Source organism: Saimiri boliviensis, chromosome 2 (assembly GCF_048565385.1).
Source record: "Saimiri boliviensis isolate mSaiBol1 chromosome 2, mSaiBol1.pri, whole genome shotgun sequence".
Taxonomy (NCBI): domain Eukaryota; kingdom Metazoa; phylum Chordata; class Mammalia; order Primates; family Cebidae; genus Saimiri; species Saimiri boliviensis.
Genome location: NC_133450.1, coordinates 149,894,705 through 149,908,923, shown reverse-complemented (window position 1 = coordinate 149,908,923; position 14,219 = coordinate 149,894,705). Strand labels below are relative to the sequence as shown.

At 37.1% G+C, this 14,219-nt stretch overlaps 1 protein-coding gene across 3 annotated transcripts in view; it reads left to right on the top strand.

Annotated features, from left to right (window-relative positions):
* Window positions 1-14,219, top strand: part of TMC1 (transmembrane channel like 1) — a 475,132-nt gene that overhangs the window by 445,401 nt on the left and 15,512 nt on the right. For all 3 annotated transcript variants that reach the window (XM_074394669.1, XM_074394667.1, XM_074394668.1), the window contains 2 exons: window positions 6,048-6,115; window positions 10,699-10,938. In XM_074394669.1, coding sequence (XP_074250770.1) covers window positions 6,048-6,115; window positions 10,699-10,938 — 308 coding nt within the window. The remainder of the gene's footprint in view (window positions 1-6,047; window positions 6,116-10,698; window positions 10,939-14,219) is intronic.

Genomic DNA, 14,219 nt, shown 5'->3' with positions numbered 1-14,219 from the left:
AAAAACCCACTAAAATGAGGGTTTATTAGAGCAGAAAAGACTGATAAAAATGTTTCTCTGCTATTCTCCTAGACCTGCTAATCAACAATATGGTTTCAGAAAGTACCCGTCATGTAGGGAAGGAGAACCCGAGATGGGCAGAGGAGATACTTGAGAATTCTGTGAGAAATAAAAGAAAAAACGTCCTTTCTACTATGCACGCACGCACACACACACACACACACACACACACACAAACACACACACAAAGCATATGTTTTTTCTTCTGAATTCCAAAAATAATGGCAGTTTATTGTAAAAAATTTGGAAAATACAACAAAGCTAATACAAAAGTAAAAATCATAGGTTATCTCTGCCACTAATGAGATTATTTGAATTGTTGAATCAAAGTCTTAGATAATAAGTGCTACATATTTGTGTATAGTAACATAGATTTATATAAATACACACATATATACATTTGCATATGTATGCGTGTACACAGATAGGTAGATAGGTTGGTTACCTGCCTTTATTTGTTTTACCTACCAGTGACCATGTCCCAATGCTATTAACTGTTGTTTTATAACATACCTTTTAAATGGTTGTATAATATTCTGCATGTGAATATAGTATAATTAATCTAATTATTTTTAATTTACTTTGAGTTGAACTTTGTCTAATTTTTCTTAAGTGTTGTGACGACATTTAATTATATTCATGTAAATAAATGTCTTCATAGATAAATCATAGTGGATGCACACATTATTTTCTTACAATAAATTTCTCTGAGTTGAATTGCTCAGTCACAGAAAGGGCCTTTAAAAAAGCCTATTCACTTTTATTACAACAGCCTCTGTAGAAACTCTGCAGATTTCACCATTAGATTCAGAGATCTATAGAATGCTAAAGTTGGGTGGCTTTTGACACAATCAACTGTAACGCTTGTTTTTAGCCTGTGAAAAATTGCACCTGTGTATTGAAAAGAGGTTCCTAAGTTTACATAGTGAGAGAATAATAAGGACAATGAAGTACACTTCTAGACCAAAATGTTATGTTAAATGTATTGAATTATATACTAGCTTTATCAAAGTAAGTTGGGTTAAAAGGGATTATGAATATTTTTCAAGTCATAAATTTATGGTCATAGTGTTATCACAACAAACCTATGAAGATTAACTAAGTTGGGAAAATTACTGGCTTGGAGCAGATTATTAGACCAATGTAAGTTAATGTAATAGAAGTTAGTATCTCCCAGGGCTTCTCTGAGCATAGTTCTCAATGTTTCAAAAGAGTTCATGGGGAGTAGAATAATTTGTCCCTAGGAAGGATTTTAACTGCTCTAATTTAATACAAAGTATGGCCTCTTGTAAACACTTTGGGTTTCCTGTAACAGTTCAGTGCAGAATGTCTTTATCTTCACTTCCGTTTTCATTGACACCATTCTTACTATTTACCAACAAAGCAAGTGAAGAGTATCCAGGAAGAAATAGAATTAGATTCAGGGCATAATGGGGTAAGGGAGTGTTCAGTAAACTCAGCATGGTCACAATTGTATTTTTAAGGTAATCATTGTTCGATTTGCATAAATGGCGATGGGAAGGGTGCTTAAAGTCTGATGAAGGGTACTCAAGATTATCAGTGAATAAGAGGCATGTAATTGACTGACTACCTGAGTGGATTCCCAGTCATATTATATTGTATTATATTACATCTTAATGTACTGCTTATTTTGTGTGAGAAAATCTACAAAATATATATATTATTTCATGTGATCATACCAGCAATGCTGTGAGCTGGTATTATTTTCCTACTTTGCGATAAACTGAGGCTCTAGCCTCTAGGATGTTAAATAATTGCTCAAAGACACATTGCTGGTTAGGGGTAGAGTTAGGCCTGAAACCCAAGTCTCATCACCTTCAAAGCCATCAACCAAATTTCTATCATGTTGAATTTTCACTGTAATGCTTGACTCTAGAAATTTTAAAACCTCTGCTAAAACTTGAATAATTCATGCATCAAACCTATGGCTTTTGGAACTCACAGTGCTCCTAGTCTTAGGCATACCTGTAGTAGACTGGAGTTAGCAAATGAGATGGGATACAGAATCAGAAGATCAACTATTCTCTAGCTGGGAATGTGGAGTTATATATCAGTTCGGGAAGGTATCATGATAAAGTAAGAAATCATCAACATCCCATGAGGAGTAGAGAACATGGAAACAGGCACAATGCAGACTGCATTTTTTTTTTTTTTTTTTTTTTTTTTGAGACGGAGTTTCGCTCTTGTTACCCAGGCTGGAGTGCAATGGCGCCATCTCGGCTCACTGCAACCTCTGCCTCCTGGGTTCAGGCAATTCTCCTGCCTCAGCCTCCTGAATAGCTGGGATTACAGTCACGCGCCACCATGCCCAGCTGATTTTTTGTATTTTTAGTAGAGACGGGGTTTCACCATGTTGACCAGGATGGTCTCGATCTCTTGACCTCGTGATCCACCTGCCTCGGCCTCCCAAAGTGCTGGGATTACAGGCTTGAGCCAGCGCCCGGCCCCAGACTGTATTTTAAGTGCTCTTTGAATATGTGGACAGGATCTGTCTGCAGTTAACAGGTTGAAGTACAAAGCCTCAAGTGCTCAATCATCCTAGCAGTTGAGGCTGCAGTGTGTCCTAGATCAGTGGTTCTGAAATTTGAGCATGCATCAGAATCCCCTGAGGACCTGTGAAAACAGCATTTCTGATTCAGTAGATCTGGGGCGAGGCCCAAGACTGTGCTTTTCTAACAAGTTCCCAGGTGATGCAGCTGACTCTTGTCTGAAGACCACACTCAAGAGCCACTGCTCTGGAGCCACAGCCCAGGCCAGCTTGCAGCTCTAAGCAGAGTGATTCCAGCTGTGGGAAATGGGATTTATGTGGAGAAGGTCAGTCAACTCATGCCGTGACAGAATTAATTCTCTCTAAGATCCCGAACTGCATTTCATGTTATCCACAGGTTGGCAATCTGTCTCAAATAACAAAACTTGCAGAGAGAAAAGGGATCTTCCCAGGCCTTTTCTTTGTCCAGTGAGCACCATATGTCTTCCCTCTGGGTGGATGACTGACCTAGCACATCACAAGCAAAGGTCCAAAAATTAAACAACATCATTTCCAGTCCCTTGACTATGATGGACTTTAGCCCAAATCCACACAGGCTTTTCTGGTGCTAGCCCCCAACAATCTCACCAGCAATGAGCAGCCATTAGTGAGTTTATTATACTTATCGCATTCAAATAATTTTATGATCGCAAAGTTCAAGAGAATCTGTTTTTTCCTTTTTCCCTAACCATCTTTCACCTTTGAGTTTTTTTCTGTTTTAGAAACTGTTTTTAAAAATTTATTGCAAATTGATTTATATTTATTAAAGTATTGCTTTAAAATTTTAAAATAGAACATCATGCTTAAAGAAGCTTACCTCTAAAAAAATGAGCACTGACTTTTATACTATATACATAGTTCAGAAGTTGGCAAACTTCTGCTCTAAAGGTCTAGATAGTAAGTATTTTAACCTTTGCAAGCCATAGCGTCTCTGTTTTAACTGTTTAAACTCTATTTTTTTAGTACTAGTCATAGACAGTATATAAATGAATGAATATAGCTGTATTCCAATAAAAATTTATTTGTTAGACCAGGTGACAGTCCGGAGTTGGCACATGGACCATAGTATGCTGACCCTTGGTCTAGTTCATTTTTATCGATTTTCGTGTCAGGAAACTAAGCCTAATGAGATAAGTGACCTGCCCAGCTCATCCAGCTAAGAAATGGTAGAGTGAAGTCTAAAATACAGGTTTGAATCCCCGTCAAATGTCTAGTCTACAAATCCACTTGGTCCAGTATGACCACCCTATATCCTTTCTCTGCATCAGGCCAATTTATATACCAAGGGGTTTGTTCCTCCAGCTGCCCCTGCCACAAACACAGCGTGAAGCTAGGGACCCTAGGATGTCCTTTATGCTTTCTAGTCAACTAGTTATAAAATATTTCATCTCAAATGACCTTCAGGAGGTCAAGAGAGTGAAGAAAATAGGTATTTAAAACATTGAGCTTTTTCCATGTTCAGTAGTTTGCTGGGCTTACCTCATCACACCATTCTAAGGTGGTCAAGGTTTAAGGTTTGATTTTTAAACTGACACAGAGAAAGGCTGTTCCAAGGCCACAGATGGCACAGGCCACCCAAATGAGCATTTTTTAGATGTGTTCTGTGATTCACACAGGGCTCCAGGGGAAAAGTGCTGAAGATCATCCAGAGTAGGGCACTCCCCTAGAAGGAAAAAGACTCAGAGTTAATGTTCTCCAGAAAAGAAGCAATTCATTTATTCTCCATGAAGGACACATTTTTTTTTTTCATTGCTGATTTCAGAACAAAAACTGTCAATCAAATCTTTTTGCCTCTTGTGAAATTGCCCTTCTAGAAAATCTGCAAACTACTGAAATACTTTGTAGCTGTCCTTCAACAGTATCTAAAATGATACTCCAATTATCCAGGTCATCTTTGTTCTGTTTAATACACAGGACTCTTATTATTTCGTTATGTATCATCTTATTTTACCTTGAGAGTTAACCATTCCTGTTATGCCATACTTGCTGCTCTGTTACAAGGCAGATTGTCTTTATGTTTCAGTTGAATAGAACAGTAATACTGCCCTTTAAGAAAGTGATGAAGTTGAGGCCTGGATTCATGAGACTCTTGAGCCCAAGCATTTGAAAGTTGGGAATGGTTTTGTTGGAGTTCCAAATCAGGAACCAATTATATTTTTTTACAAGTATATTTTTGAGTTCTTGGGTTTGGGAGGAACAGAGGCTCTCTTAAGTCAGTGTGTGTGTGTGTGTGTGTGTGTGTGTGTGTGTGTTGGGAGTTGTTATGGGGATACGTGTGGTCTGAAGCACACCTGGAGATAAGAAGATCTGAGCAGCTAGGGACCTGCCAGTATCTTGGTCTCTTTTTCCACGGTCTTCTTGGCACTCTTATTTCATATTTGCTGCTCTCTTATTCCCTTATTACCAATTGGTCAGTCTCCTCTGATTCTCTAGCCCAAATTAAATTAGAGCCAGTTTTATTGCCCTTGCTAATTAGCACTAACTCCATTGTTAGGACCTCCTGTTAAGACACCTAATGTATCACTAGGAAGTCTTTGGATGGACCACCCTATCACAGTTTCCCACTTCCATCCTTTTTTTTTTTTTTTTTTTTTTTTTTTTGTGGCTCCTGTGCACAAATAAACAGCCATATTGCTGCCCTGAACGTGATGGTATTATCCAAGACATGAAGACTGGATGTTGAATTGAATAACTTCTTAAGTTTTTGTTACATTTCTTTTGCTATATTTATTTTATGTTAAAGTTAATTCACATTTTCATCGAAAGAATTTTTAATATGAAAAACTTAAAAAAGAAAAGGAAAATTACAGTCCATCACCCACATATAAGCTATGACTATCTTGCTGATTATATTCCAGTCTGTGTGTTTAGTTTCATATAGTTGATTAATGTGTGACCTTATATTTTTTGTTTAACATTAGAATAGTTTTTGCTCATGCACATAAATATTCTTTCAAATTGATTGTAATTCATCACAATATATCATAGTATAAATATACTGCATATACTTAACTAATGTTCAACACTTAGATGGTTTCATCATTGCTTGTTAAAGTTTATCATCACCTCAGATAATTTTATTAAGACAGATTCTAGAAGTTTTCTTACAGAGTCAAAAAGAATAAGATTTTTAAAGCTTTTAATATGTAGTCTCAAATTGTTTTTCTGAAAGGTTGCTACAGTTTTTGCTTTCACCAGCTGTGTATAAGAAAGTCTGTCTTGTTATACTTTCATACCATTGGATGACAGCGTTTAAAAATGAGTCTCATATTTAAAAAAAAAAAGGGCTTTCTTTGTTTTATTTATCTCTGGTTACTTATCCTAGTGATTATTCTGCTGTTGTTGCTGAAGGGAAGTAGTTGAAACCTTAGCAGAACCACTTGCCTTTCGGTTTTGACCATGTGAGATGCTAATCCAATGACCACTGTGTCTCCTCTAGCCTTCGTACACAGAATTCGACATCAGTGGCAACGTCCTCGCTCTGATCTTCAACCAAGGCATGATCTGGTAGGCCAGCTGTTGGATAGCTTATCACTTACAGAAAAGCCTCCAAGGTTATTTTTGCATAAAGCACTGAATCCTGGTGTTAGAGGAGAACACAATCGATGTCTAAGTCAATATTTACTTTTGTGAAGTGGATGCCTGTAAACAGTTTCTGTTTTTTCCATATCTTAAATGTCAGTCATCAAAGATGTCGCTCTGTTTTGCAGGGCACTCCTTCATCAAATAATGGGAATCTATGTTTTGGTTGGTAGATTTATTCGAAGACTGTATTTTTATATTTTGTGACACCAGGATCTAGTATTGAAACAATAATTACATTACCACATGTTAAGTATGAAATAAATTAACCTAAGTCCTTTCTGGGAGACTGAGTTTATTTTGTTGTCACTACTAAATATATTCAAAATGTAACTTATAGCTAATTTTAAAAATAATGTTTTATCAAATCCAGTAGTTTATCGAGATGAAACACGTGTTTTACGAAGGTCAAGTTAAAATATTATCTTCATTTTGTAACTTGTTTCATAGGGCCATTGGCACATCAGAATAATTTTTTTTCATGTATGAAGGGTTGTCATATCTTTTGTCAAATAAAAGCATTCTCACCATAAACTTGACAGGTTAAGATGAGTCGATACCGTAGAAATCGTTTTTGAGTTTAAAAATTGAATCCTGACATCTGATTCATCTGGGGACCATGTGTCTTGGAAATCTGTCACTTCAGATTTCCAGCCTACAAGCAATTACTATCAGGCTACTTTATCCTGAGGACATGTGGCTAAAACAATATTATGCTATCAACCACACCATTGTGCTATTCACAAGTGCCAGTATAGTCTCAGTTTTTGAACAAGCTTCATATATTGCACAAATGTAGCTGGCCTGAATTATTAAAACTTTGGGTGCTGGCAGACACTGCACCCCTCTGCAAATGCGAAAACTGTCTTGTTTCAGTCACACAAAGACCACCCTCAAGGGCTCTGTCACCCTCTTATGGGGACTGTCACATTCCTGTGCCTGACTAGGCGAATCAATATGGAAAAGACACTATAAAAATACTATTTCCTCCTTTGTCAGGTAGTTTTAAAAAATCTGATTTTTATACCTTTCCTTTCTAAATTTTCCAAGTATGACTCACATGTCCAGAGTCACTAAGGAAGGAAATGCATCTTTCATTTTCCAAGCAGTGGAAAATGTCGAAGTCAAGGTGGCCCAAGGAATGTCTACTGACACAGAAGTGAAGGGAGCAGCTTCTGTGGGTTCTGAGCTTTGATTTCCTAGAGTTCAGTTTGCTGTCATGGCAGAAAATGGCTAACACAGCTATGGGAGTAATGAGAAACCACTGTTCTATCAGTGGCTTTTATATAAAGTGTCATAAATCCCTCCGGCCTTGTGGGTACCATTCATGTAGACATCTGCTGCACATCGATTGTGTTCTTTCAGAGTTAAGACAACAGATTGGCCTAGAAATACGTTCTTATTGTCAGAAAAGCTGTTATAATGGATGTCCTGATTGGTTTCACTTGTGATTTTGCAACGATTTTAGTCCACTATTGTTCATATTGAAATTCTTAAATACCTAAAATGCTTTTCCAGTTCTCTCATGGGTAGATCTATTATCAAAATCTCTGCACTGTCATTTTCTATTTATTTATTCTTCAGACAGTGGTCAAGCTTGCTTCTGACTAGTTTGAAGAGAGTATTAGAACAGAATTGTGTTTTTTGAGTATACAGAGATATTCACACTCTTTTCGAAGTTCCAGAAGCAAACTGACTATTATGCTATTATTTACCTTCAGGTCAATACTTGGCACAAATACTCATTTCCTAAACCTAGGAGGCTGATGAGGGAGGGGCACGTCATGTGAAGGGACGTGTGGAGCAAGTATAATGTAAAATTAGTAGGTTCACTCTGCACAAAGGTACTCACACACAACCGTTTCATTATTTTATGAGGCATGAGGATCTAATGCTTGACTTGAATCATTTTCTACAGAAACAATGAAAATGGCGTGGGGATTTTTTAATTCAGTTCCATTGGCTTGTGAATGGAGGCACTGAATTACTGCTTTTGGAGATGCTGAGTAGTGGAGGTTATTTTTGCAGATGTTAACATCAACATTTATAGATAAAATCCATTTTGTTATGATTTGGCTGAATGATCAGTAACCTTCATTTATGCACTTATTTTTTGAAATACAAATGATGGTTTCTGTGCTAATATTTTTAAGTGATGAAAGCACATAATATCTTTATCGTAACAGGATATAGAGAAATGGCAGAGAACACAGAGTGAGAGAGAAAGTGAGTTTGGATGTTGCTCCAGCACCACTTCATTGGATACCCTCAGGCCAGGTTTATCACCTTCCCCCCCCCCCCCACTTTCTCAGTTGATCAGATGTGAATAATTTACCTGACATGTGCATGTCACTGAAGTAATAAGGAGAGTTAAATAAAAGAAGCTTTCATTTTCTTTGATCTTCCTGGAAGAAAAGCATTTTATAAGGCTAAGGTATTACAATTATTTTTACTGACAGATGACGGGATCAAGTCTGGGTAAGGGACTTAGTGAGCCGAGGTGATAAGTGATTTATGAGCATAGATAGGATGAGCATTAACATTCAGATATTATGCCAGGAATTGTTTTTCTAGGTTATGGCTCTTGAGTTATTTGTTCAAAATGCCTTTGTGATATTTATTTTGAAACTTTAAAATTTATAGATTCATGCACAAATAATAAGAATATACATACAAACAATATGCACATATATAGATATAAATATATGTGGTTTTAGGCAAGTCTCAATTTTGAATTATGTGCAAATTACATTTCAGAATCAATTAAGTTATGCAGCAATGAAACAATCTCAAAATCTTAGCAGCTCATAAAAAGAACATGTTCAATGTGGGGTGGAAGAAGAGCTTTGCTCTTATAACTTATCTTCACTTTGGAGACACAGACAGATGGAATAGGATCCATCTGAAACATCGCTATCACAGTAGCAGAGAGAAGAGAAGGAAAAACCACACAGGGCTTTTAAACTTTCTACCCAGCAGTAAGACACTTACTTTCTATTCATACTTTATTGGCCAAAACAAGTGATGTTGCCACCTGATTTTTAGAAAGACTCAAAGTGTATTACATCAACAAGTACTGGTATTGTGGGATATAATCTAGTGCTTTGCAATTCTAACCCATTAGCTGGGACTATCACTTGCTTACTTGCTCACTTTTTTGGAGTTCCCTCTCTCTTGCTGTCCTGTAACAAAAATTCATTGTTTTAAAATCTATCTTCCCATTAGAAAAAAAAAAAAAGTTTAACTTCCTATAAAATCTTTGTTCAATTCATTAGGGTAAAATATCATTCAGATTTATTGTCTGAAATCATGTCAAGTAGAAGCCAAATTGTGACAAGATTCCACTTTTTTAAGAAATGAGTTAACTTTGGGTTGGCAAAAGTTCAATTATAGTGAAAAATAATTCTTTAATCTAAATTTAAAATGTCTCTGTAATGTACCAAATTTACATTGGATTGGCTAAACGACTATTCTACATATCCAGGAAGTACAAAATGTTAAACCTAGCGAGAAATGTTGAGGGTTTCACTGTAGATAGGACAGTTTAAAAGACAGGGCTCCCTTTATATTTTTAAAATAAGTGCACATCTATCTTCTTTTTGATTTTGAAATAGTAAATTGCTATTTGTATTGATTTATGATGCTAATGAATTTTCTCACCCAAGAAGAGTGAAACTTATTTTATTGAAATAATAACTAAGCCATCAAGTAAAAGTGACCTTACTTAAGTGGTTCCCACCTAAAAGCAGTATTTTCAAATATTTATCAAAACTCCAATGCACAAAGCAGAGAATTCGCAGGACAAGCTGAAGTAAGAAAGTAAACAGATAAACTAAATTTAAATAATTATGTCAATTTTTTTTCTCAAAAACCTATAAGCTACTAATAAATTTTCAACAAAACACTATGTTATCAGGCATAAATACATCTTTGCAATTGGCTTTAAAACACCGTACCACCTACAAAGAGAAACTGATCAACATCAGAAAAATAATTATTTTTTCTTCCATTAAGCAAAAACTTTTATTTTCAGTTGTGCAGTCATGGTCCACTGCAGCCTTCACCGCCTGTCGTTATGTAAAAACTAATTATTCATGACAAAAGTGATTAATTCAAACATACAGTTTATTGGAATAGGAGTGACTTTAAGGGTTATTTTTAACAAGTTATATTTATAGATATATTAGTCCATGATATGAGTGTTAGGAACAGTTAATTTTAGAATTAGAAGAAAGAAGTAAAAGAATTATAAATATTGTTTATTCTGTTGTAGTTTAAATTCACTAATGGTAGTAGGTAGAGTTAGTTAACAGCATCCTATCTATGAAAGAATTATGATATTCAATTCCTACAATAATGTGGAAAATGGCAAAATGTGTTTAGAAGATGGAAATAGATAAATGCCGTTTATGAAAAGGGTTTGTGTGGTTGAAAGTGGTAGTCAAGGTGCAGTGTGACTTTGTTATGGAGTAGACTCAAAATTGATCAGAGTTCTGTTTTCTTTCTAGGATGGGCTCCTTCTTTGCTCCCAGCCTCCCAGGCATCAATATCCTTCGACTCCACACATCCATGTACTTCCAGTGCTGGGCCGTGATGTGCTGCAATGTTCCTGAGGCCAGGGTCTTCAAAGCTTCCAGATCGAATAACTTCTACCTGGGCATGCTACTGCTTATCCTCTTCCTGTCTACCATGCCTGTCTTGTATATGATCGTGTCCCTCCCACCATCTTTTGATTGTGGTCCCTTCAGGTCTCTTGTTTTTGAAATTTGACTTGGTCATGGTGTTCTTTCACAGTGGAGATGGGAATGGCCATTCATTGTATAAGCTATTTTTATTCCCCAAACAGTGGCATTTTTGGTTGGTAGAAGTGAGACCCTTTGGGTATTCAGTTTCATTAGGTGATATGGAGATTCTTAGGCAAGTTCTATCTATTTCCTCATTTGGGAATCATAAAAGAGAAAATATTTTAACCTTTTTCAGGCTTTGCCTGGGTAAACTATGTATGATGAATCTGAGGTGTTTCCATGTTAGGGGATAGCGAAGAGCAAGGTCTGATGACCCAAGTCTGGATATGAGTTTGCCTGACTCAGGGATGTCACATCCAGACAATCAGCTATCACTACTTCTTATGTGTATCACTAGAGAGAGAGAGAGAGAATACCCCACACTTTACCTAGGAAATGGAATCATTATTAAATACTAATGAGCATAAAGAGGGCTACCCAATTTGTTATCCAAAATGCCACATGCTAGTGAAAAAAATTAAGGCTGTTCCACATATATATTCTCTCCTAATTATCACTCAAGTGAAGAATCAAGAGTCACAAAGGCTCCTTGATCCAGTGTAGAGATGTACATTTCCACAGTTCTCTATGGCAGTGTTCTCTTCTCTCTATGACACATGTCAAAACTAAGTCCATGGGATCCGGAGGATGAGGTTTCTTTCCTTAAAGGGCCTTAGAAATGATTCTACCACAAGGAATCTCTGCATGTTGAGTCACTTGCCAGCAAGGACTTGAGCTATTTCTCCTTTTCAGTGAAGGAAATGAGACTGTAAAAAGCCATGTGGGCCAGGCGCGGTGGCTCATGCCTGGAGGGCCAAGGCAGGCGGATCACTAAGTCAAGAGATCGAGACCATCCTGACAAACATGATGAAAACCCGTCACTACTAAAAATACAAAAATTAGCTGGGGGTGGTGGTGTGCACCTGTAATCCTAGCTACTCGGGAGGCTGAGGCAGGAGAATCACTTGAACTCGGGAGGCGGAAGTTGCGGTGAGCCAAGATCGTGTCACTGCACTCCACCAGCCTGGTGACAGTGAATCTGCTTCAAAAAAACCCAGCCATGTGAATTATATGCATGATGCTGTAATGCCTACATATAATTCCCCCTTTATGTTTCAGAACCAAGTTATTTGATTAAAGTCAAAAGATTCATTGCTAACAGACTACGTATATGACAGACGTTTTCACTCTAACAGTACAGTAGTCTTGAGTTATTGCTTTGCCAGAAAACAGAGAAAATATTAAGCCAGCTGATTGAGCTAAACTAACTAAAGCTCTGTCTGCTCAGAAAACTGATGCTGACAAGCTCTGTTAATTCCTCTGTGTGTGTGTATGTGTGTGTGTGTGTGTGTGTGTGTGTGTGTGTGTGTGTTTCCAAGTGGGCTGAAATAAATAATGCAGACAGTGACATCTGGAGACTAAATATGAAATTACAGTCTTGATGGAGACATCGTCTCAATAAATCCCGAACCAATCTCAGAGTACAAATTTCAAGAAATATGCCATTCAAAGGCTTTAGTTAATAGCAAATTTTTCACACAACTTATTATCCAGGATAAGTTGAGGTGTGTATTAAGATATTAATTGGAAGTTGATCCTTCTCAGTAAAACATAGCAAAGGACCTTAGCTGTCTGTTAGGGCAACCACACGATGTAAACATGGATCTGGGTGGTGGTCACACAGATGCATTCAGATTTACAATACCATTGAGTTAGACATGAATGATAATTGTGCAATTTCATCTTGTTAAGCCCTAACTCTTCTGGCTTTTCTTATGTCACACACTGATTTACTCTGATTTTTACTGAAAAAAAAAATTGTTTGTGTTAAGCCATAGTATCTGACTTTGACCAAGAGTTTTCTAATTGGCAAACTTAGGAAAAATTACTGCACATAAATCATTATTGTGAAATCAGGGAAATTTATTTTTTTATTTTTTAAATTAGTTATTTATTTTTTAATTTCCATAGGTTATTGGGGAATGGTAGTGTTTGGTTACTTGAGTCAGTTCTGTAGGGTTATTGGTGAGAAATCAGGGAAATTTAAATATTTTCAGTGGAGTACTCGGAAGGGATATCTCTATGCTATTTAGATTTTTTTTTTTTCCTATCAGTCTCCTCATTTTGGAGCCAAAGGATGTTTACATTGTTTATTAGTCTGGACTTAAAAGTTTGAAAGGATTGTTTTGCTCTAGAAATGAAGTGAGAATGCTTGCATTAGTAGGTACCTCATGGTTTGTCATCTTTATGAACCCTGAGTTTTAGGTGATTTGCTTAACCTTCCTGGTGAAGGTTATCAGACTCTATCTGGCTCCTGGGCAAGCAGCAATTTAGAAAGAATGAATTTGAGCTAGGTTACTGTAGGTATGACAGTGATGGCTAGTTGCTCTCCAGTGCAGGAAAGTTTTCAGGTAAGATGGCTATAGTACATTTATCCATTCAATGAAGCAATTTAATGAGATATTCCAGCTTGTCTGGTTTTGTAAGACCTGGCTAGAGAGGGTAAATTTTCCAAGAAATTATTCTAATAGGGTGGCAAGTGGGGTTATCTTAAACAGTTGATAATTTAAAAAGTATTTATTTGGTGTGCAGATGAAGACAATTCTAATCGTTCTATCTCATTTCCTGACAGTGATGTTTCCTTCCATCTATGTCAATAATTCTGGACAATTTGTGGTTCTCTAGGTTTTTATACACATCCATGTTTACATTATGACAATTTTATTTTTCATGTATATTCATCTTACTGCAAATATAATATGTGCTTATGCTAGAAAACCTAAAAATTATAGAAACATTTTTACATGAAAAGAAACACTGCCTATAATCTCGGGAACCTGAAATAACAATGTTTTAGCATTTTATGTTCCGGTTTGCCTTTTAAGCATAATTTTTTATAACTGAGATTGTATGGATGCAGGATGTTTCTCAGCTCCGTTGCTGGACTCACAGAGGGGCACCCTGTCTACTCGGCCTGCTGTGGTTAACCCCTTATGGGAGGAAGTATGTGAGCAAGTGAGTGCAGGATCTGGCTAGACATGCCCTGCACTGACACAAGAGCAAGCTCCGTGTGGGGCCTGTGGCCAGGCCAGGTGTGTCACCTTGAGGGGAATGCAGTGGTGCCCAAGTGAGGATGCCCATGACTCTGAAGCCCCAGAGGGGGTGTTAGAGTGTTTCCTCAGCTCCACCATCCTCAGCCCAATGGATGGCAGTGTGTTAGCAGCTCTGCTGGCCCCTTGCCTCAT